The sequence below is a fragment of the Mya arenaria genome, chromosome 9 (assembly GCF_026914265.1).
Source record: "Mya arenaria isolate MELC-2E11 chromosome 9, ASM2691426v1".
Taxonomy (NCBI): Eukaryota; Metazoa; Mollusca; class Bivalvia; order Myida; family Myidae; genus Mya; species Mya arenaria.
The window spans coordinates 60234294-60260189 of record NC_069130.1 but is presented as its reverse complement, the minus strand read 5'-3'; the positions used below and the strand labels follow the sequence as shown (position 1 = coordinate 60260189).

At 36.3% G+C, this 25896-nt stretch overlaps 1 protein-coding gene across 1 annotated transcript; it reads right to left on the bottom strand.

Annotated features, from left to right (window-relative positions):
• Positions 1-395: 395 nt before the first annotated feature.
• On the bottom strand, positions 396-25555 carry LOC128245513 (uncharacterized). The gene is made up of 12 exons (XM_052963706.1): positions 25451-25555; positions 24859-24988; positions 23366-23498; positions 21853-21946; positions 20908-21059; positions 19399-19497; positions 18766-18908; positions 13434-13461; positions 3512-3591; positions 3059-3167; positions 1356-1433; positions 396-602 (listed from the first exon to the last, which is right to left on the bottom strand). The coding sequence occupies exons 1-12, from the start codon at positions 25500-25502 to the stop codon at positions 570-572; spliced, it is 1131 nt and encodes a 376-aa protein (XP_052819666.1). The 5' UTR covers positions 25503-25555; the 3' UTR covers positions 396-569.
• Positions 25556-25896: the final 341 nt, after the last annotated feature.

The window sequence follows — 25896 nt, the reverse complement described above, 5'->3', positions numbered from 1 at the left end:
CGAAATATCTATAACAAGCTTAATTCATCTTATTTTTTTGAGCCAAAATCTGTACTGGCTTTGGATCAAAACGCCCTTTTTACACAACCCATATATTAAGGACATGAACATGTATACAATGATGCATTTATTATGCTTGCTAATGATTGAACCTTGAGCAAATACGAGCATCGACTCATGGTTCTTGGACACATTTTTGGATTGTGGCGAAGTAACTTTTGACGAACAAATGCTTGTCTTCTGAATTATGCGGTAATGTCCGCACCTACAAAGTATAAGCGATACGAATGTGTTTTCGACTATATCAAGGGCATTTGGTCGAAGGAAAAAAAACACAACAAACATAGCATACAATCTTTACTACATTTACTACATTGCCTAAAGTACTCATTTTGTGCCTTTTTACGAATATCAACGATAGTATCCGATTCAATGATGACGATACCTGTGTCTCAGAAGCAACATTTCTGTCGCCATCATATTATATACAATATGATTATGGTTTTAAAATTCTGGAGGTACCTATGGGAAAACTTATTGCAGAAGATAGATGATACTGTTAAAATTCATTAGGTTGTCGATTCCATATCGTCCGACTGTTCCTGAAAGAAATATATTATCATTTTGTTCTTACCTAAATCAGCATTGATTTTGTTTTATTTCTTTTTCTTCTGAAAACATCCAATTTTTATAACAGTTGATAATTAAAATTTTAAATTGAATTTTAGAATCACATGATGTGCGAAAATGAAACGTACTGTGTCATTGTAATTGCCTGGAAATCTTAATTATTGCATATAAAAACAAAAATAAAAATTGCTTGAGCTTTTTGGTACCACAACTGTTTTTTGAGAAATCTCATACATTACAAGTATATGACATGTCGAGGGAAATCGTATATCATTATTCAATCAGCTTCCGGTTGTAGCTGAATAGTATACAGCTTCGATAGATTACACGTCACGTTAAAGTTGCATTCCCTCAGAATGAACGTTTTGACAACTTTTTTTGTCTTGGAACGAGCCAATTTATGCGAAAATGCATAATACCAGTGATATAAGACATCTGACAAAAAATCAGATCGCAGATTTCCATATTTAAGTTCAGAAGTTTATGTTTAATTCATGCATTTTCCTAAACCGTTAGTAACTCTTTTAGCCATAAAACATTAATTTTCGAACGGAAATATGAAACTCTGTGATCTAATCTTTTGTCAGCAGTCTTATATCATTGGTTTGCAGATATTAACGTAAACAATGGCTCCTTCCAAGACAAAAAATAAAAAGGTTGTCAAAACGGTAAATCTGTGAGAGTGCAGCTTGGCTTGTTTAGTTTCGCTTGAGTTTCATACTAACCTCGCCTTGTGAGGTCACGTTATCTGCATGGTCTTCTTCGCTATTAGAATCAGGACACGGATCCGACTCCGAGATAATCTATTGATTTAAAAAAGTGATGGTATTCAAATCTTCGTCTAACCTTTATCATATAGTGCTGTCAAAGTCATATTTAATATCAAATATTATCGAAAAATAAGCTTATCTTCTTTTCCAAAGACGCCTTCTGTTGAACCAAAATATTAATCTCCTTAGCAGAAATTTCCCTTCACAATGCAACCACCTACGAAAGCGTTCTTGATATAAATCGTTTTTATTTTATATGACAATTGTTTTGTTTGAACAATTAAAATACTGAATTTTCGATTCTAAAATTCAAAATATCGTCGAAATATAGTTATTTTTAACGAGGTCACATGATGTTGGCATCTTAATCCTTTTTTAAATTTTAATCAAAAAATGCCAGACATTAAGAAGAACTGCTAAAAGTATTTGAAGCTTATGGAGCCTCATAAGTTCAAATAATGGATTGACTCAGTGGCGAAATGTGTCTTGTAATGTTATTAATTTCAACGGTATACATTTTGTGAGAGCCGGTTACCATTCATGCCGATTTGTTCTAATATGTTATTTATATCGCAGGCTCAATTTAGCCCGTTGTATGCATAAGTATTATTATTGAATATATTATATTGTTGTATCATTCATCAACATAATACGATATATTTTCGTACGAGGGAGTTTTCCTTTGACTATATTATTTAAATTAAATATTTGAGAAGAACAGCTTAAGGTTGAAGACGACCATGTTCACCTAAGAGTGCACGTACTTTTACGAACAATGAGTATTTTTTCTCATGAATTTACCATGAATGAGCTCGATGTGTTTTGTTTCGTGATATCCATTATGTCAGCCTCGTAATTAAGTACAGATCCAGCTAGAGTTTCGGTAGGGTTACAATTTATTTTCGTATTTTGTTCCAGATGGTAATGTTCACTAAATCAATGAAGTATGGCGGAAAAGGGAGAGTATATAGCAATGTACTTTTGTTTATGGTTCCTGTTTCCGTTCTTGAAAAGCGCTACTTCTAATATGAACACCATTTAATGCTATTACTAGTTGAGTATAAGTTTGCTTCCTTTGTTTTAATGTTATATGGATTTGAACCCTGAATTTTATGTTTACTCCTTAATTTAGAAAAAAAAGATGTAATGTAATATAAGCCATGTGCATAAAAAGTTAATGAACAGCTAGTTCAGTTATCTTTATTTTTTGCTTTATAAACGTTATTACAGGTATTATCTAGTTTGAATTGTTTCGCAACTTGGCCTGATTCTTGTTTGGGGTTTTATTGAGTAGAAAAAAAGATTCTTAGAAGGTGCAAAGCTGATTAGGTAGTGATATGATTAAAATAGTATATTACGTTGATATTTATACTAATAGGTGTCAGGTAAAAATATGGCAAACATGTTGAAAGGAGCTCGTTTTGCTGGAAAATGACCGTCAGTAACTCTTTCAGTAACATAATTTTAACCTTAGAGCGATATCAGTTCAGTTCTTGCTCAAATTAATTCGTTAATTTCGAACATCATTTTCAACATGTCCCTGCTGTCTTAGAGATACACTGTACAGTTATGCGTATAGCTTATGGCTTTTGTATTCATGTAAAATCCAATGGTATGCTATGCAAATACAAATGCCCTTCAAGTACGTGGTGTCTCACCTGGACTCGAGCCTCACACACTGAGTACTGCGGTGTATGTTCGTGTAGAGTGTTTAGAGGCATCCATAGAATTTCTTCACTTCCATCGCTAGAGACATCGACATCAGAACTAGGTCAAGGAAGAGTGGAAAAAACATAGATTTTCATGTTACCTTGATAAAGCCATGGGTTTGCACCGGTTGATTCTTACGGCGGAGAAAGATAAGCGGAAGACCGAACGACGCCATGTTTAATTATGCAAACATTGAAGCTATGTTTGTATTGAGAGTGAATGAATTGTTATCACATTTAAAATCTCATTTTCTGTAACTTCTTTATGCGGGTATGAATGGGATAATTCCCACGCTGGTCTATCGCCGACTTCAATGGAGCCGTGATATCAGGCTTAAATTCTATTTTGAAGTGTTTTGTAAAATCATATATTATCAACATCCCAAACAATGATTAATTTACCTTATAAGGCAGTTTGCATCTTCGTTTGACAGCCGTCTATTTCTCCTTTTCTGGTCTTGAAAGCATCGCTGTATGATTATCTGGCGACTTGTTAAAGAATCTAAAAGTCGACGTGATTCAGACACCATCATCCTTTATGTTCACGTTATTCCCATAAAATCAGCGAATTACTTGGAAGTCGAAATTATTCTAAAGTCTAGAATTTAGAATGAAACGAAAAATTGTAAAAAAATTGTCTTTCAATCTGAAAAACATTTCATATTTGGATTAAGAGTTATTTAGAACATAGCCAACCATTGTGTAATCAATAGTGTTTTAAACTGATGTCATTGTGAAAATAAACTCCGTACAATTACTATTTCATCTAAAAAAAAATGCTTTTATAATTTATATACACTACGAGTGAGGGAGACATGTGGCACCAACACAAACGTGTCTGACATCCTCATGGAAACGTTCTGTAATTAATGTACAGCAAACATTTTTTGCATAAGATTTGTGCATTTATACCTCCATCGAAATTTCTAATGTAACGTCGTTTATTACAAGATATTTTTTTTGCCTTTATAGGGTGAGATGGGCTTCTGAATTAACTTATATCGAACATTGCTCTGTGATCTATAAGCCCTAAGTTTGACATTGGCTTTGAAGGAATGTGGCTGGAGCATAAACTCAGCATTTTGGGTTTAACATTTGTACCAGTGAAGTCATTGCAAAGAGTGGCCTTGTCCTTGAAGGTAGGTTATATTCGCTCTGCTCTCGGTTTGTTGTTTTAAACCTTTACCGGGAAATATGGCCTTTTGGCAGTTGACTAAGTATATCATTTGCCGTGAAGGAAAGTGGCTGGAACATTTGGTTTTCACGTTCACTCGATAGTGTTAACGGTTCTGTCAAATGATTTTGAAATCCATCCGTCGGTTAAGGAGTTAGAAAGGTTAAATTTAAAGATGCACCCTAGCTGACCCAAAAAAGATTTACCATAAATAAAACTTTTGTTAAAATATTCCAAAAAAGAAAAAGAAATGTCGAAAACAATGGTTCTTATGAAGGATACCGAGTTTAATTTGAAAGAAATAAGACTATAGTAGATCACAGTAAATCTTTTAGCATTCACCAATCATTTAATATTTTTGCGTTTTCTGTTATTAAATACAGGGTTACAATACTTATGTGAAAACACTACAGAAACAAGCTCAGTAGCCAAAAGTTTAAACATAAACCCGGTTTAATGGCACTATTAAACGCCAAAGACATAGAACACAAAAACAAAAAATCACAAACAAGAAACATGGAAAGCAGTACAAAACTCCACAAACAGCACAGTGCATATATTCTATATAAAAAAACTAGGTATGTTTATCAAGGATTGTTAGGTACTGCCTTGAAACGGTCAGTAAAATGTTAATTTGCTGGGGGTTTAAACCAGTTTACGTGCACAAACCTCACTCTTTTCCCAACAATCCTAAATAAAGAAAAACGTAAAGGGTAAATCTTATCAAAGTATGCATTAACTTTAGGCAACTTAATAATGAAATCAATAATAATGAACTAATAGGTAAACTCCAAGTACTTCAATGATTAGAGATCCCAACTCTATCTGCAGACGGAGGAATACAATTCAAAGCACCTAATGCAAAAACATTTCAAAGATACGATGCAGTCATTGTTTGAAACTATTAGCATCACACACAGTCAAACTTGTTATCGGTAACTCATATTTTCCATAAATGCATTATTTAGTAAGTAGTTAAAGGTTTATCACTCAAAATTGATGTTTGTTATACATGTGTATGTATTGATTTTGAATAAGAGTGTCACTTTGAAAAATGTACTGTTTACATATGTAAATATATAGCAATTTAAAATTAAGACATACATTTGTAAAACAATATGTATGATTTAATGTCATTTAACGTTTTATGTAAAAGACATTACAAAAAACAAATAAAATAAAAAGTCTCGTTTCCATTGTTGTCCTTACGAGTTATGAAGCCGGCACGAAATAAAAATAATTTTGACCTTAAAAGTGTGATCTTGAGCGTTAAGATAAGAAGCCTAAACTTGCGCTTTGCTGTGCACATCGGCTTGATATGGATGCCAAGTCATTTTGAAATCCTTGTATCGGTTGGGGAGTAAAGGGGCGAATACGAAAGATAGGACGGTCAGACGAGCAAAGACCCAATTATAAAAAAAACAAAAAAAAAAAAAAAAACAATACCTTTAAAGGAATAGACCAAACAATGTGAAACCTGGGGATATATGGATAACTTCTTTAAAGGAAATTCGACAACCAGTTATTTTTGAAAAACTATTTTCTTGTTCACAGAAGAACTTTTATTTCACAGAAAAAAGCCCTATCAAAGACACCATTTCATTAAAAAAAATCTGTATTTCAATATAACACACGACGAATTCTTACAGTATTAGTTCCGAGATATAAAAATAGTCATCTTCTTCAAAATTGCATTGCAAGTTCTCAGAAATACATTTATTATACAGTATATGAAAGATAATATAATTATATAGTCAACACTCATAATGAAACGACACTAAGACAATTACCACAGCCACATCGTTTGCAACATATTGCGATCAAAACAGTCGAGAGGGGAAACCAGCTAGGAATTCTACATGAGTCACAAAGTCGAGAATTACCTAATGCAAAAATCACTTCATTTAATCAAACTGAATGGAACAATTTAATTAAATTCGACAGGCGGGAATACCTTTTCGCTAATGCAATATCAATTATTGTTGTAGCAAATTGCTTTGTATTGGACTTAATTGCAAAAAATATAAATAATTACAAAAATCAATAGTGTCAAATCAAACCTTATTAATATGATTAAAACCTTATATTGACATGGCGTTCAAATCGTACATATTCACATTATATTCATGTTATAACGGATTATTATTTTAAGAATCAGTTATAAACTTAAACAATGCATTAAATAATTTAATCATAAATACATGGCGCTAATGGTGGGCGTTCTGTTTAAGCATGAAAGTGAATGAAATTAATTAAAGAGCATTGTCGTCTCCTGAACAAGCTACACTGTAACATGAACATGTATCAAAGCAACTGTAGAGCGCAAGGATCAGTCACATGTAAGGATAGAGAATGAACATGTAACATTATAACCCCATCAACGAATACAGTCGCCATTAAAGGTGCACTCTTACTCATTAATATTAAGATTTTCCACAATTTTTACGATTGTTTTAATTTTCTGAATAGGATAAATTAATATCATAACACAATGGTTCTTATGAAGTATACCATGCTTAATTTGAAAGAAAGGTGCAGAAAACACGGTATTTCTACCTTATGAGACGATAGTTGGTGACTTTAAATCTTTTAGGACTCACCAATCATTTAATATGTGTGCATTTACAGCCATTTAATACATGTTAACACATTTGTTATCAGTAATTAATATTTCCATAAATGCATTACTTAGTAAGTAGTGAAAGGTTTATCACTCAAAAGCACGGTGGAGAACCCACGTGACTTATTTGGTAAAGTGCACGGCAACAAATGTCAACAAGTCTCGATTCAGGTAAGGTTTTTAAAGATAACTTTCTTAATATTTGGAGATTTTTTGTGAAATAAAGACCATAAACCCCGAATTTAAGAGCTCTATCCACGGTAATAAACAACTTTCTCTAACATCCTAAAGTTTTCCTGAAAATCTTGACCAACTGATTTCTCATAGTTGAAATCTAAGGCAAAGTACACGGCTTTTGACAAATCTATCGCTTTACTTCGTGTTAGCCGTAAATAATGTATACACAAATCTTATTTTAAGCAAATTTATGTATTTCATAATTTTCAGCGTGTATTGTTTAACTTCTAGTTATTTCAAAGGTAAAAATGAACTAAAACCAAATTGATAAAGTACACGGACATTTTAGGATGATAAAGTACACGGTCATTTTAGTTTATGTTTGAAAGTAGAGTGCGGTTTACAAACTAATAGTTATATAAGCATTTTCTATTCGTGAAGCCAGAATGTATAGTGTTTAGTTTTTATTTAAGTTGTATTAATAAATTTTGCATTATAACGCACACCTAAATAACTAAATATTTAGCAATCATATTTAATGAGGAGTTGAAAGATAGTCTATGGGATAATTTAAGAGAAAGTCTGCCGTTATAAGTTCGATTACTTTTAAATATGCAGATCAATACAGAATTATACATACATTTCTTCAAAAATCAGATAGTTTTACTTATAAATTATAATCTGGACTGACGGCGAATAAAACATCTCTGTAGTTAGCGGCCCGTTTGTGGTGATTATAAATTTACACACTTCTGGTACCAATATATTTAAAATATAATAAACAAACACTTTTAAAAATGTTGCTCTATATTTTACGGGACCTCAGACACAATACAACCAATAACAAGATCAATAGCTTTCATGTATATTGTTATGCAATGAATTACGATCCGAACCTATCCGAAAATGTTGCGTTCATCGATTGATGAACACAATTGCCGAAAGGCAGTTCATTTAAGGAATGGAAGTTGAGGTGTAAATATACATATTTCTAGATTTAAAGCATATTGTTCATTCCTTTCAGGTAACGCTGAATCTTTTATCTGGTTCAGTCTGAACAAATATTTAGGGAATGAATTGCGGGCTTGATGTCATTATCGGGGTATGAACGCAATTGGGCTGGTCAAAGTGTGTGGAGTCCGAAGGACTCCACGAGTACTTTGACCAGCCCAATTGCGTTCATATCCCCGATAATGACATCAACCCCGCAATTCATTACTTATATTTACACCAATAGTTCATTATTTCATTCAACAATTGTTAAAAAAAACTTAATTTCATTTAAGAAAAACTTTCAGTAACCCATTCCTACCCATTCTGTAAATAGAACGACCCGGGAGCATTTTTTTAATGACGTCACAATATCGCGGGAAAAGATCAACCACTTGAAATCACTTTTAAACGTAAAATTCAAACAGTTATGGCAACTACACATTTAAAATTTAAAAAAACTAACACTTTCTAAAATGTTGATTTATATTTTACGGGACCTCCTGACACAATACAATCAATAGCAAGATAAATATTTTTCATGTATATTGTTATGCAATGAATTGCGATCCGAACATATCCGAAGATGTTGCGTTCATCGATTGATGAACGCTATTGCCGAAATGACGTTCATTTAAGGAATGGAAGTTGAGGTGTAAATATTATCTGATCTACACCAGTAAAACTGCGGTCGAACAATACAGTAAGAACTTATTGTAAAGATGAATGCTCGGATGGGAAACAGCAAGGAGGAATGAGAGCACACTATATTACCAACTTACAGGCTAGGACTAAGACTTGAACATCTAGATAAGAGCTGAGCATGGAACATTAGAATGTTTTATACTAAAGGCTGAAATGTGATTACAAAATAATTGTGTTTCAAAGCTTGCTGAATTATATAAGATACATGCAGTAAAGAGTGTATAGGACATCAATGGGAAAATGACAACAATGCATCCCTAAACCTTGTGAAAATGTTTTATGCTCAATCCGTTTTCATACTAATTTTACACAGCATTTTTTTCAGTACTGTAAGACAAACGAACATTTTGAAAGAGCACCATTTGGTAACAGTACGTTTTGCTATTTATCTTAATAAAATGTTAAACTCATCAAAACGTTATTTTAACTCGGCAACAAACTGGAATGCACTTCTAACTAGACCATTGTGATCTTTCAATGTGTCCTGATTAGGGGTGTTTCGCCTTCACGTGCCTGCTGAGTCCAGATTTGAACTTGAATGCTGAGCGACACTGTAGACATTTGTGACGTGACATTCCCCTGTGTCTAGAAGAAATCTGGTCACTGAGATTGGTCGTGTCACCCAATTTGAACCCACACACATCACAGGTTAGCTTCAATTGGCCGCTTTCGCGTCTTTCGTGTATCTTCAAGTCTTGCAAGAGCAGTTTTGTCACAATATTTGACGTGCAACTTTGTCTCGCCGTGATTGCTGCACCTATAAAAAAAGACATGTACTGTCACAAGTTAGCGAAAAATGCTGGCAATGTCAGTACTTAAATACAATTTATAAAAAAACACTATATTACTGCCACGCAATGAATGTTTGATCGTGTAATCAGTATCATAAAACTAAACGACCCTGTCCACTGAAACACGGACCACATTATTATGTGAAAAACGCAACCCCTAAAAAACGTTGAAAACACAGTCAGACGACGGCAAATCTTAACCTCTATACGAGGGGAGTCATAATAAAAGTATAACTGTTAGTATATTCTTATTTCTCTGCGATAAAAATAAAGCTAAAAACAAACCTGTGTCTGTGTAAACACTTTCCCGCAAAAACGATGGCAATTGACCAGAATGCCTTCTATCGTGGTCTACTACATGTTGTTGTTTTTATTTTGAAATGCCATTCCGCATTCTTTGCATAAAGTCGGAGTCTTCATATTCTGAAATGAAACAAATGTCACAAAATCATTAGTCTATCAAATCAGCTAGCAATCGAAGACATTAAAAGTACAAGAACACTTTTCTTTCCCAAAATTGACAAAATGAAGAGTTATTAAGCAGTTATGTGTTACTGTTTACCATGTATAATGAATACAAACACGTTTTACATATACGATACGAAAAAGAAGTGGAACACCCTTTACAAATACTTCAAGCCCTTTATATGTCAATTGCGAATATATTGTTAAAATACGGGAATGAATTTTAGTGTGAAAACACATGTTTCCATGATTCATGAAAATGAGCCCATCATTTAGGCGACTCTGTCGGTCTAACTGTTAAAACGCGTTCATTCTTCCATTGTCACTCCATTACAATGCGTCTTTTCAAACATGGAGCAATGTTCAATAATGAATTTGAAGAATAGAAGTAATAAATAAATTTATAATAACTCGTTTTAGCACCAGTCAGTGAAATAATGAGTATATACACTGAAGGTTGTAAACGACCGTGTACTTTATCAAACCTAAAATGTCCGTGTATCAATTTGGTTTTAGTTCATTTTCGCCTTTGAAATAACTATAAGAAGTTCAACAATACACGCTGAAAACTTTAAAATACATAAGATTTGCTTAAAATAAGACTTGTGTATGAATTATTTATGGCTAACATGAAGTAAAGCGATAGATTTGTCAAAAGCAGTGTACTTTGCCTTAGATTTCAACTATGAGAAATCAGTTGGTCAAGATTTTCAGGAAAACTTTATAATATTAGAGAAAGTTCTTTATTACCGTGAATAGAGCTCTTAAATGCGGGGTTTATTGTCTTTATTTCACAAAAATTCTCCAAATATTAAGAGAGTTATCTTTAAAAACCTTACCTGAATCGAGACTTGTTGACACTTGTTGCCGTGCACTTTACCAAATAAGTCACGTGGGTTCTCCACCGTGTACAGGTGTATGTATTGATTTTAAAAATGGGTGTCACTTTAACAGGAACACTTTTAAAATATGTGTTTGTGTATATTTTAAAAAAAAATGCAATTTCTCTATAAAATGGATATTAACATTTATAAAACAGGCTTTTGTGTATAGTCTTTTTTTGTTGTACACTTTATTATCTGTCGTGTTGGTCATTCAGCCTCAGTGTCACACACGTGTAGGAGCCGACGAGTTCACGCCACTTGGCGGAGATATAAAAACTAGCTCTCGGGTGAGCCGGTAACACCCCCACCCCTCCACTTGGAAATTCCTTCCCGAATATGGAGACTAAGGTAAACTTGCAAGTACCCGTGGCTTATTGTGCAGTGGGAGTTAAACAACATTTGGCGTCAAATGTTTCACAGTGCACAAACTGCTATGTTCATGCTAAGATGTGTGCTATGTGAGGATCTAACAAGATGTGTGCTATGTGAGGATCTAACAAGATGTGTGCTGTGTGAGGATCTAACAAGATGTATGCTATGTGAGGATCTAACAAGATGTGTGCTATGTGAGGATCTAACAAGATGTGTGCTATGTGAGGATCTAACTAGATGTGTGCTATGTGAGGATCTAACAAGATGTGTGCTGTGTGAGGATCTAACAAGATGTGTGCTATGTGAGGATCTAACAAGATGTGTGCTATGTGAGGATCAAACAAGATGCGTGCTATGTGAGGATCAAACAAGATGTGTGCTATGTGAGGATCTAACAAGATGTGTGCTATGTGAGGATCTAACAAGATGTGTGCTATGTGAGGATCTAACAAGATGTGTGATATGTGAGGATCTGACAAGATGTGTGCTATGTGAGGATCAAACAAGATGTGTGCTATGTGAGGATCTAACAAGATGTGTGCTATGTAAGGATCTAACAAGATGTGTGCTATGTGAGGATCTAACAAGATGTGTGCTATGTGAGGATCTAACAAGATGTGTGCTATGTGAGGATCTAACAAGATGTGTGCTGTGTGAGGATCTAACAAGATTTGTGCTATGTGAGGATCTGACAAGATGTGTGCTATGTGAGGATCTAACTAGATGTGTGCTATGTGAGGATCTAACAAGATGTGTGCTATGTGAGGATCTAACTAGATGTGTGCTATGTGAGGATCTAACAAGATGTGTGCTATGTGAGGATCTGACAAGATGTGTGCTATGTGAGGATCTGACAAGATTTGTGCTATGTGAGGATCTGACAAGATGTGTGCTATGTGAGGATCTAACTAGATGTGTGCTATGTGAGGATCTAACAAGATGTGTGCTATGTGAGGATCTAACAAGATGTGTGCTATGTGAGGATCTAACAAGATGTGTGCTATGTGAGGATCTAACAAGATGTGTGCTATGTGAGGATCTAACAAGATGTGTGCTATGTGAGGATCTAACAAGATGTGTGCTATGTGAGGATCTGACAAGATTTGTGCTATGTGAGGATCTGACAAGATGTGTGCTATGTGAGGATCTAACTAGATGTGTGCTATGTGAGGATCTAACAAGATGTGTGCTATGTGAGGATCTAACAAGATGTGTGCTATGTGAGGATCTAACAAGATGTGTGCTATGTGAGGATCTTACAAGATGTGTGCTATGTGAGGATCTAACAAGATGTGTGCTATGTGAGGATCTGACTCTCTTTATACTAGTACATATTGAATACCCGCTAACACTTAACCCAACCATCAGAAGCTAACACTACATCCATTGAGAAACTGTAGAAAATTGATGGCAACGAAATATCACGCTTGGGTATTCTACCGTTGTGAAGTAAGTATTATTAAAGATCCACTATTTCTCCCAATAAGAATTACCACAATTAATAATATTGTTTTAAAATTCCAAAAGATGAATAAACGTCGAAAACAATGGTTCTTATGAAAGATATCGAGTTGAATTTGAAAGAAATACACACAAAATACTGTATTTCTACCTTATGGGACTATAGTAGACCACAGTAAATCTTTTAGCATTCACCAATCATTTAATATTTCTGTGATTTCTGCTATTAAATACACGGTTACAATATTGTTATCCGTAATTAATATTTTCCATAAATGCATTATTTAGTAAGTAGTTCAAGGTTTATCAGTCAAAATTTATGTTTGTTAGACATGTGTATGTATTGATTTTGAATAAGACTGTCACTTGAAAATGTTAACCAAACCCGATGGTCTGTGAATATAGGAATAGTTTATAGTGTCAAATTAAGTCATATAACATTGCAATTATTTCTGGCCATTCATAAATGTACAGATATCACTTTCCGCACACATATTGTGAGCGCCATTTATAAATAAGTTATTGAAATTCAAAATGACGTAGCAGTAAATCATTTTATACTTTAGAGTGATCACAAAATAACAAATCACGATCATATCTCAACCAAACCATACAAACTTGTACCCGTATATATTATGCATAGGTTATAGTTTTCAAATAAGGAGCAAATCTATTCAAAGGATACGCCTGTGTCGGTGCCGGATGAGATTAATCTGAAAGTAGGAAAGTGGCTGTTAATTAGTTTATGGAAATGGATGTTATGTGTCATTGTATTTGATGCGGTCGAGAAAGACATGAACATGAAAAAATAATGACGCCTTGCCAAAGAGTAGTAAATATGTAAATTATTCATTTTTTTAAGAATAACTGAGAACTGATAACATTTATTAGTTCAAATACTTGCCATTAGTAATGTTTTGAAGTTTGACAAATATACGGAATCTTATAAGGACAATCGCAACCCTACCCCTCGCCTTTTGAAAATGTCTAGATAAGAAACACCCGATATGATTTTGTCTTTTGTTTACAATTTGTACTGTAATTTATAATAGTAAAACGTCTAGGTAGTCAATTAAAAATATGCATCGATGCAACAAAAAATATCGTTTTTACTGGCCATACTGATTGATTAATAATGTAAATGTCGAATTTCGCATCTTTTTTAGTGTTTGTACAGTACTTGATATCGTACATCCTCTAGGTAGACCATGCAAAAAGATGCACCGATGCAACAATAAATATCGCCTTTTTACTCCATACTGACTTATTTATAAAGATACAACGAAGTAAATTTCTAATTTCGCAATTTTTATCGAATTTCAAATGAAACTTCAATGTCGCGTTTTTTTCTAAGATATTTTCGAAAGGCGATGGCCCCTAGAGGATTCCGTTTTAATACTATAATATGCAAAACAGCATGAAAACGATAATGTCAGAAATATGCAATTACGGCTTTATTTATTTTATTTTTTAATAAGTTTTATCACATCAAACACCAAAAGTGTTACAGAAGTCCGGCATCCAAATGGGGGTATTTTAGCCAAACCTTGCATGGCGATGATTAGAAAATACAAGTATCCCATATATGTTCTTGTGTCACCTTTGGCGGTTTTTATATTCAAGATGGCGCTCCAGAATGCTATAATTACCAAATCAATAATTTACTTCAAAATGTGTAAATGCTTTGATTCTTGTGAAAAAAATATACTTCTTTGAATTATTTCTAAAAAAATAAGCCAATAACTGAGTCATTCCAATGGCATTTTAATCAAATGTATTCCATGTTTCATCCATAATGGCGTCTCAAATGGCGGCAAAATCGAACGAAACTGTCATTTTAGTTATTTTTTTAGTTTTTCATCGCTGGGTAGATCTTTGCTTCTTAAGTTATGCCATGCATTGGTACAATACCTACTGCAAGTTATATGATCTGAATATAAACCGACATGGCGTTCAAGATACACTGTTATACACAAGAGTAAATAAAACGTTGATAATTAATCTGTTTTGCATCGAAAACCATATCAACTGCTTGATTGAAAAATAGTAAAATAGCATAGCAAAAACGCAGTAATTACTCATACTTTTTGAGACAAAGAATCGAGCACAGTTAAGTACTGAAGAAACCAATTGGCCTTAAGGTAAAAAAATAATCGTTTTACGACAAATTCGAAAAAAAGAGTAAGTAAACATATGTGTGGCCCTATACGATCTTGAATTACTCATAATCACAAACAAACTTCAAAAATACCGTCTAGCACGCCGAAGTTTATCGTGTTTTGACGGGACTTACACCTCTTGTCGTAGAATAGATCTGACCACTGTCGCGACAGATTAGTGGTCGCATATATATCGCTGCTATTCGCATTTCCGTCGCGCGATAATCGACAGCGTTTCGGGCCATGTTCTTCATATTCCTCCCGATAAACGCCTCACGAAATCATGTCACTAGTGGGGTAATGATCGGTTATTAACTGGTATATTGCTCACATTTTCTTCGTGAGAAGGAGGACATCATGGAGCACATACCCGACGACATATGCATGTAAAATGGGGCTGTCCTTGTAGTCAGGTAAGACCAAGAATTTCAGCAAGACTGTAAATCGAAACTAATCGAGACAATATCGGGACAGAGAGAGTCATGCTTAGATAATCAATATACATGTGGGACAATAAACCGCATTTTTCTATCAACATGTTTTTATGTTGTTGCCGTCTTAAAGATGACTGCATTTTCACAATGACTTCTCAAATACATCTCCTAATGAAGGTTTAGGTTCTTTGGAGGAAATATTTATCATTGATATAAGTGAATTGTGATATTTGAGTTAACCTAATAGGAAACAGTGACAATATACCCGAAAGTACTTTTTATATAGGTTGTGCTATTTTATTATTTTATTAAATTCTGTGAGCATGCCATAATTTCAAACACAATTAAGGCATAGTTCAACCGTTTAAAAGAAAGTTGCCATTTTCATAATAATAAACGATTTTTTTCTGTAAAGAGTTATTTGATACGATTAAGTGAAAATGATATTGAAAAACATTTTATATATGATATCTTTTTCCCTTCTGTTGGCGGCCATCTTGGGCGCTATTATAAATTTGATATGGTTCAACAGGCTTTCTTATTACATTGATGCATACTGATCCAATCATAACTAAAACACTGCGATGATATCTTACCAATTAACAAGCCAATGTACATCTTTGAAAGAATATTCCCCTTTCGAAACATTTTGGCGGCCTTCAAGAACGCTATTTCTTAAAACACTACGATGAGTTCTGACCAATATACACGCCGATATACAACAAGAATATTCCCGCTTTGAAACATTTTGACGGCCTTCTTGGCCACTACTTTTATGTTTTCTTATTTTTGATATACAATTTCGCATTTTCTTTTTTTTAAACTAAAAATGTTTTGAATTAAGACCAAAGGTCAAAGATCATGCACAGATTTTTACAAATGTACGCTTGAACCCAGTCGCGGCCATTTCGGATGCCATCTTTGATCTAAAAATATCCCAAAGTGGCACGAGGTCATTGATTCGCTTTCTTGTAGATTCGCTTTCTTGTAGTACAGGGTCAAAGCTAGCAAAATAAGCTTAAACTATTTTCTATACACCGACATGCAGGGTTCTCGCCTTTGGCTGAAGGACTATTGTGAGATATTTATTGATTTCAAAAGTGGTCTGATAAAGGGCATGATGTCGAGCAACTCTTATTTGAATATGCATTACTGTAAGCTCAATGGAAGTATGGAAAAAAATCTAAAATCAAATTCATCAAACTCACAGTGCAGATTGTTGTTTTATATATTTTTTTTCATTGTTTTATCGACTATGCATATTCAAAATGGGCGGTCCCGGCACAGTGCGGTATACACAGAGTGCACTCGACTTCCTAACTGTCAAATATGATGTTTACCCTAGTAAAGTCCATGGCAGAGAGCGGTATACACTGAGTGCACTCGACTTCCTAACCGCCAAATAAGATGTGTACCTTGGTAAGATCCACGGCAGAGTGCGGTATACACAGAGTGCATTCGACTTCCTAACCGCTAAATATGATGTTTACCTTGGGCAGGTCAACCACAGAGTGCGGTATACACAGAGTGCACTCGACTTCCTAACCGCCAAATATGAGGTCTACCTTGGTGAGGTCCTCGGCACAGTGAAGTAAACACTGAGTGCACTCGACTTCCTAACTGTCAAATATAACGTCTACCTTGGTAAGATCCACGGCTCAGTGTGGTAAACACTGAGTGCACTCGACTTCCTAACCACCAAATATAATGTTTACCTTGGTAAGATCCACGGCAGAGTGCGGTATTCACTGAGTGCATTCGACTTCCTAACCGCTAAATATGATGTTTACCTTGGGCAGGTCAACCACAGAGTGCGGTATACACAGAGTGCACTCGACTTCCTAACCGCCAAATATGAGGTCTACCTTGGTGAGGTCCTCGGCACAGTGAAGTAAACACTGAGTGCACTCGACTTCCTAACTGTCAAATATAACGTCTACCTTGGTAAGATCCACGGCTCAGTGTGGTAAACACTGAGTGCACTCGACTTCCTAACCACCAAATATAATGTTTACCTTGGTAAGGTCCACGGCAGAGTGCGGTATACACTGAGTGCACTCGACTTCCTAACCGACAAATATGATGTTTACCTTGGTAAGGTCCACGGCTCAGTGCAGTAAACACTGAGTGCACTCGACTTCCTAACCGACAAATACGATGTTTACCTTGGTAAGATCCACGGCAGAGTGCGGTATTCACTGAGTGCACTCGACTTCCTAACCGCCAAATATGATGTTTACCTTGGTAAGGTCTACGGCAGAGTGCGGTATACACTGAGTGCAATCGACTTCCGAACCGCTAAATATGATGTTTACCTTGGTGAGGTCCTCGGCACAGTGAAGTAAACACTGAGTGCACTCGACTTCCTAACCGACAAATATAACGTCTACCTTGGTAAGATCCACGGCTCAGTGTGGTAAACACTGAGTGCACTCGACTTCGTAACCGCCAAATATGATGTTTACCTTGGTAAGGTCCACGGCTCAGTGCGGTAAACACTGAGTGCACTCGACTTCCTAACCGCCAAATATGATGTTTACCTTGGTAAGGTCCACGGCAGAGTGCGGTATACACTGAGTGCACTCGACTTCCTAACCGACAAATATGATGTTTACCTTGGTGAGGTCCTCGGCACAGTGAAGTAAACACTGAGTGCACTCGACTTCCTAACCGACAAATATAACGTCTACCTTGGTAAGATCCACGGCAGAGTGCGGTATACACTGAGTGCACTCGACTTCCTAACCGACAAATATGATGTTTACATTGGTAAGGTCCACGGCTCAGTGCGGTAAACACTGAGTGCACTCGACTTCCTGGCCGACAAATATGATGTTAACCTTGGTAATGTCTACGACAGAGTGCGGTATACACAGAGTGCACTCGACCTTCTAACTGCCAAATATGATGTTTACCTTGGTAAGATCCACGACAGAGTGCGGTATACACTGAGTGCACTCGACTTCCTAACCGACAAATATGATGTTAACCTTGGTAAGGTCTACGACAGAGTGCGGTATACACAGAGTGCACTCGACTTCCTAACTGCCAAATATGATGTTAACCTTGGTAAGATCCACGACAGAGTGCGGTATACACTGAGTGCACTCGACTTCCTAACTGCCAAATATGACGTCTACCTTGGTGAGTTCCTCGGCATGGTGCGGTAAACACATAGTGCACTCGACTTCCTAACCACCAAATATGATTTTTACCTTGGTGAGGTCCACGGCAGAGTACGGTAAACACACAGTGCACTCGACTTCCTAACAGCCAAATATGATGTTAACCTCAGTAAGGTCCATGGCAGAGTGTGGTAAACACAGAGTGCACTCGACTATCTAACCGCCAAATTTGATGTTTACCTCGGTAAGGTCCACGGCAGAGTGCACTAGACTTCCTAACCGCCAAATATGCTGTTTACCTTGGTAAGGTCCACGGCAGAGTGCGGTAAACAAATATATCAGTCAGACCAAAGCAGTATACAGAAATGAGGTAGCAGAAATCGCCACAAACGCCACCCAACAGCGCCACTGTAAGTCTTGGACTTCCTTCCGTTGTATAAAACTGCAACCACAGGAAATGGAGGTTTTGTATGTATTTCATTGTATCAAGTAATGCATGTTAAACGAATCCAGTTAATTTATTTATTTCATAACTGAAATGAAAGATCTTCTAGCTGATTGACTGAGAGAATAACAAGCACACTTGAGTAGAAGCGGATCCATGGGGAGTTGTACTTTTTATGTCAAATTTAGAGATTTTTTTTAAATAAGTTCAAAATGCACGATTTCAGACAAGAAATTGTTTAAATTTCCCTTTTGACTAAACGCCCCCCCCCCTACCCCGCCAACGCTTTAACCGAATAAATTCTGGTTCTGGGGGAGGGGCAAATGACATATCGTTACGCCCCTAAATTACGCCCCCTCTTACATTTACTCCTGGAGCCGCCCTACACTTGAGTACAAAAAGTGGTTCCTGCTGTAAACTAGTTGAATTTCGATTGCATTTTTTGAAAGAGAGAAATACAAAACGTTATTTAGCGTATGTGTCTTACTGAAATGAGAATGTCAACGAGTTTTGCACAGCAAAGTGATACTGCGGCCATTATTCCACAGACATAACCAAGCAACCATTGAACTGGCACGACGCTTTCCTGGAAAATATAACCAAGCAACCATTGAACAGGCACGACGCTTTCCTGGAAAACATTACCAAGCAACCATTGGACTGGCTCGACGCTTTCCTGGAAGGAAAACATATCCAAGCAGCCAATGGACTGGCACGACGCTTTCCTTGAAAACATAACCAAGCAACCATTGAACAGGCACGACGCTTTCCTTGAAAACATAACCAAGCAACCATTGAACAGGCACGACGCTTTCCTGGAAAACATTACCAAGCAACCATTGGACTGGCTCGACGCTTTCCTGGAAAACATAACCAAGCAACCATTGGACTGGCTCGACGCTTTCCTGGAAGGAAAACATATCCAAGCAGCCAATGGACTGGCACGACGCTTTCCTTGAAAACATAACCAAGCAACCATTGGACTGGCACGACGTTTTCCTAGAAAACATAACCAAGCAACCAGTGGACTGGCACAACGCTTTCCTGGAAGGAAAACATAACCAAGCAACCATTGGACTGGCACGACGCTTTCCTGGAAAACATAATCAAGCAACCATTGGACAGCACGACGCTTTCCTGGAAAACATTACCAAGCAACCATTAGACTGGCTAAAACGCTTTCCTGGAAGAAAAACATAACCAAGCAACCAATGGACTAGCACGACGCTTTCCTGGAAAACATAACCAAGCAACCATTGGACTGGCACGACGTTTTCCTGGAAAACATAACCAAGCAACCATTGGACTGGCACAACGCTTTCCTGGAAGGAAAACATAACCAAGCAACCATTGGACTGGCACAACGCTTTCCTGGAAGGAAAACATAATCAAGCAACCGTTGGACTGGCACGACGCTTTCCTGGAAAACATAATGAAGCAACCATTGGACTGGCACGACGTTTTCCTGGAAAACATAACCAAGCAACCATTGGACTGGCACAACGCTTTCCTGGAAGGAAAACATAACCAAGCAACCATTGGAGTGGCACGACGCTTTCCTGGAAAACATTACCAAGCAATCATTGGACTGGCACGACGCTTTCCTGGAAAACATGACCAAGCAACCATTGGACTGGCACGACCCTTTCCTGGAAAAAATAACCAAGCAACCATTGGACTGGCATGACGCTTTCCTGGAAAATATAAGGGTGCAAGTTTGATTTATTAGTTGAGGCACATTACTCTCTGTATTCCTAAAGTAAAATTGCTTATAAATTGCACCTTTTTGTTTGGACACCTACGATCAATATTAATAGGTAACGCATATGCTCACTTGTTTATTAAATCAGAGATTGTTCCCTAGATATCTGTATAAATGTGCACATCAATACAATCAAGGATAGACAACTGCTAAATATCCCTTCAGGGTTCACCATGTATTCCTTATCATACAACTGTCATGTATCTTCAATTTACACAGGTGAGAATGTCAAACCTGCAGTTTTCCATCCGTATCAAGCACGCTTTTTTCACCTCTACTGACGTTGGAACCCAGCGCGAGCACGGAAATAGCCGGGAGAAGCAGGAATAACGGGTACATGCACTTTCTAAACTTTGATTTCTTCAAATTACTCTTTTGTAAGTTGTCTGTAAGTGAAAACAGAAACTAAATTAGATTAGGTATGGTAATGAGCAAAATACCAGTTTAAAGCTGCACTCTCACAGAATGAAATACTTGACAACTTTTTAAAAAAAATGTATTGGAACGAGCCAATTTTTGTGAAAATGCATGAAAACCAGTGATAATACACAGCTGACAAAAATCAGGTCACAGATTTTCATATTTAAGTTAGAAAATTGATGTTTTATGCATTTTTCTTAAACCGTTAGTAACGGTTTAAGCCATAAAACATTATTTTTTGAACAGAAATATGAAAATCTGCGATCTGATCTTTTGTCAGCAATCTTTTATCACTGGTTTGCATATATTTACTCAAAAATTTGCTCATTCCAAGACAAAAAATAAATAAGTTGTAAAAACGGTAACTCAGTGAGAGTGCAGCTTTAAATAAGTTGAAGTAACAATATTACCAACAGTACATTGCACATAGAGTTAAAACATATTTTATATCTACTCCTTTTTTTCAACATAAGACCAATATCAATCCTACTCCCATTTCCAACTTCAGACGGACGTCCATTGACATGTTTGCTATCTTTGAAGGGCAAAGGCGTTTGTTATAATATTGCTTTGTGATTTTCTTATATTTTCTTTCTGTTGACACAAAACCCTTTCAAATGATATCGAAATAATACGAGGTTAGTGGGCATCCGAGATTCAGATTTATGTTTGTCGGATGACTTGACTTGTTCGAATAGTTCGAGCTGATGATAAGGGCGTTTTTGCTGTACCTTTGCTGCCGCCAAATCACAAACTTACATGTTTTATTTTGATTTCTGTTCTGCCATGTCTTCGTTAAAAAATGAATGCCAGCCATAAATGTCATCATGGTCATGGATAGTGCAAACATAACCTGAAATAGGAAATAGTCAACTGTAACATCCAATGGCGAGACGTATCCTTCTCCAGACTGATAAACTCGTTCTCGTTTAAGTCTTTGTTGTTTTAGAGGGCTGGCTTATAAATTAATATTGCCTTGTCTCCTAGACATTTACCACGACATTGTTTGCTTTTAGTGCGCTGCTTTGAATAGTTCATACGCGCATGCATCATAAGCACACTGTTACTTTTGACGCGGGCTCAATTCTCGGCCTGTGCGAATGCGAGGTCAGTGGTCACCAAGCCGGACAAGTGGGTTATCGCCGGCTTCTCAAGTTTCCTCCACAACACAAGACCCCACTGTCTCGAAGCATCGTGTCAACGAGAGTGACTAAGTTTAAAATGTCATTTTTTTTCGGCAAATGTAAAATATAATGTTTATATACATGTATAATGGTTATAAACTGTTACTAGGTAAGGCCCGGATACTGAGATGAAACCAGTATTACGATATAACCTTTGACACCATCATATAGAATATTGCGATTTAGGGAATACTAATATGTATTTGACGCGATACTGGGACAATCGCGGTACCAATACCAGCCAATTGAAGACAATATAACTTTTATGCCAAAACTCGGCCAATATGAGATTCCTCCGTTTTGATTGGCTACAAATCTCGCCAAATATAGGATTTGAGGAATGGACCATTTTCATTGGCTGTCGATACTCGCCTAATATGAAAATATGCTGGTAATTATTTTAAATGGTAGACATTTTGTTTTCCGTTTTATCGACTGTTAGGAAAATTGTGTGCTTCGTTTAACCCGATTTGGAATTACTAGCCTATTAAATACTTTAACCGCTTTGTACGGTTTGATCTTACAGTTGTATTTAACCCGTTGGTGGTTTTTACGAATATTATATTTCTCTACACCGACCAGATGGACGACGAAGCGGTTTATTCATCAGTACGTGCATTGTCACTAAAAGCAGACACCATGAATAAATGAGGGACAAATACGGCTTCAATGTGAATGTAAACACTTAACGTAAGTTATTTGAATGTTTTAGCCAAAATGTCGTACCAAACGTATTAGTTAATTAATAAAATACTTATTAATTAGGTGATTTCATATTGGGCGAGTTATTTGTCCTCGGTCAGCTGTATTTGCCTTCTCCCTTTCGGGCTCAGCAAATACAGCTTACCTCGGACAAATAACTGGGGCAATATGAAGCCACCTAATTAATAGCATTATAATAAAACCTTAGGCGATCAATATATTGTATTTAAAATCCACATAGAAAGGTTTATGCTATGCCTCTCATTCGTGCTGCAACATTCCTCGTTTCCCTGTTCAATGTCGACAATGTTTGTTGTATAAAACTAAATGTAGCCAGCACGTTAGTTGATATTTAAGCATTTATAAAATATTTAATGTGGTTGTACCTGAGTTGGTAACTGATATGCAAATAGGCTACCGGTCAGGCCTAGACTTTCAGCAACGCCATGCAGTATAACGAACATGCAGACTCCGTGTTGGACTGGAAGGTTCTGGCGACGTTGGTGTAAGCCATATATACTGTTAAAAATACTCAAATTATTGCATTTATTGCATTCTGATATTTTGCTGCAGCTGCTGTAACAAGTTCTTTCCAATTTAGTTTAGCTTTCGAAGGCAGCTTTTGGTTCAAATGACTTAAATCGACGAATCAGTGTGTGCGAGGTGGACACCAGTATTATTAGTTTCAGTTTATTGTCAATATCAACAAATACATGCCTTTGGCCAAACTTTATCATACATACACAGATGACACGACATTCATTTTTGAAAGCCTTAAGTCCAAAGTCCAATGTCGTGCCAGCACGACTTTCATTTTAGTGGGATTATTAGACCACCCTCACTTTTTGTTGTTGTTGCGTTTGTTGTTGTTTGTGATCTAAACCATTTGCAAATTCTACGCCTGTTTATTTTACTGGTTGTTAATTGTCTTGGAATTACCATTAATTGGTGAAGAGTCGTACAACTTGTATTATGTATTATAACTAAAACCACAGAAGCGTTTAAATGTAGTTCAAAATGTTCACCAGTTTCGTCCCAAGTGATTTGCATTGCTTTCTCTAGCTGCCAGTTACGACCAACAACATAATCACGATAAGTGTTCTTCTCATTTTTCTCGCGGTTATTGCTAGAAGTCATATCATGTAAACAGAAAGAGGATATGGCTCGCGGTTATTGCTATAAGTCATATCATGTAAACAGAATGAGGATATGGCGCGCGGTTATTGCTATAAGTCATATCATGTAAACAGAATGAGGATATGGCGCGCGGTTATTGCTATAAGTCATATCATGTAAACAGAAAGAGGATATGGCGCGCGGTTATTGCTAGAAGTCATATCATGTAAACAGAATGAGGACATGGCGCGCGGTTATTGCTAGAAGTCATACCATGTAAACAGAATGAGGACATGGCGCGCGGTTATTGCTAGAAGATATATCATGTAAAAAGAATGTGAATATGGCGCGCGTTTATTGCTAGAAGTCATATGATGTAAACAGTATGAGGATATGGCGCGCGGTTATTGCTTTAAGGAATATCGTGTAAACATAATGAGGATACAACGCTCAGTTATTGCTCTAAGTCGTATCATGTAAACAATATGAGAAGATACAACGCTCAGTTATTTCTGTAAGTCATAGCATGTAAACAATATGAGAATGTGGCGCGCAGTTATTGCATAAAGCAATATCGTGTAAACATAATGAGGATACAACGCTCAGTTGTTGCTATAAGTCATATCATGTAAACAGAATGAGTATATAGCGCGCGGATATTGTTATACGTCATAACATGTAAAAGAGTGAGAAAACAGGTTTACATGTACAATACAGAGGTAGCAATATAAGTATGTACAAATAAATATACTATCCACCTTACCTTGTAAATGACACGCAACTCAGAACCATTGCGATCCACCCAAAACAGAAGCCGAGCACGTGACTGGTGGAATCTAGGCATTGTACCACGTGGTTTAACTCCCATGTCAGGTCCTTGGTGCAGTTTCCACCTAGTTGATTGATCAAAGTAAAGTGGTTTCTGTTCTCATAGAATGAGTTCATTTTGATTTAGATATTAGTAACAGTAATTGCTATTTAGTTGAAGAAATCCACCAACAACACTCAGCTTAAAAGGTGCGCCTGTGATTCCTTAAGCAATGGTTGATAGATCACAACGTCCTAAATTTCATTATTAAATCTGAACGGTTTGACCATGGTAATACATTATATGTGTACATATTGTTTTGCCTTGTTACAGGTAGAAGTTACTTTTAATGTCAATATCTACTCCGAAGCAACATATTCGAAAAAGCATCGTATAATATATAATTAAAATACAAAATATATTCAATTCCGTTAAAGCTCCCGTTTAGAGTCGTGATACACTTCTTATTAATGTTGATCTAATAAACATTTTCCAGATAAAGCATATCGAGTGTTATTTATTGCAAAACAATTGATTACAAATGTACCATATGCGTCTTTGTACTTTTTTTTCTTTGCAATAAAAGGCGAGTGTGACATCTGGTCTTCGGTTCAAAGAAAATAAATACTGCATCAATACCGCTGGATTGATAGGGCTTACACTATACGTTTGCAAACGTGGACTAATATTGACATCTTTAACGCCACTTGTGCATCAATTTTCAAGACGACAGATCCAGTTATACACCGAAACTCTTCATATTTCAGGTGTTTCGAATATAAATCCTTTGAACACGAACCTAATGTAGTGATAGTGTGCTCGATACGCGGTAATAGAACGGATGTAAACTAACACAAGAACAATTTTGTTTCTTTTAGTCATTTTTGTTCTTAAACTTCAAACAGTTTTAGTATCCAAAAATCAGCTATATATAAACACTAGCAAGTCCGCGGGCATCCTGCACTCGACCTCCACCCCTTCCCGCCCCTCACA

Excerpts from the sequence above, each read along its gene's own strand:
- LOC128245513 (XM_052963706.1), bottom strand. The coding sequence starts at position 25,502 with ATGTCACACTCGCCTTTTATTGCAAAGAAAAAAAAGTACAAAGACGCA. Across the intron at positions 23,499-24,858 it reads AGTTGCGTGTCATTTACAAG|TATATATGGCTTACACCAAC; the intron begins GTAAGGTGGATA and ends TATTTTTAACAG. Across the intron at positions 21,060-21,852 it reads CAGAAATCAAAATAAAACAT|ACAACTTACAAAAGAGTAAT; the intron begins GTAAGTTTGTGA and ends TTTCACTTACAG.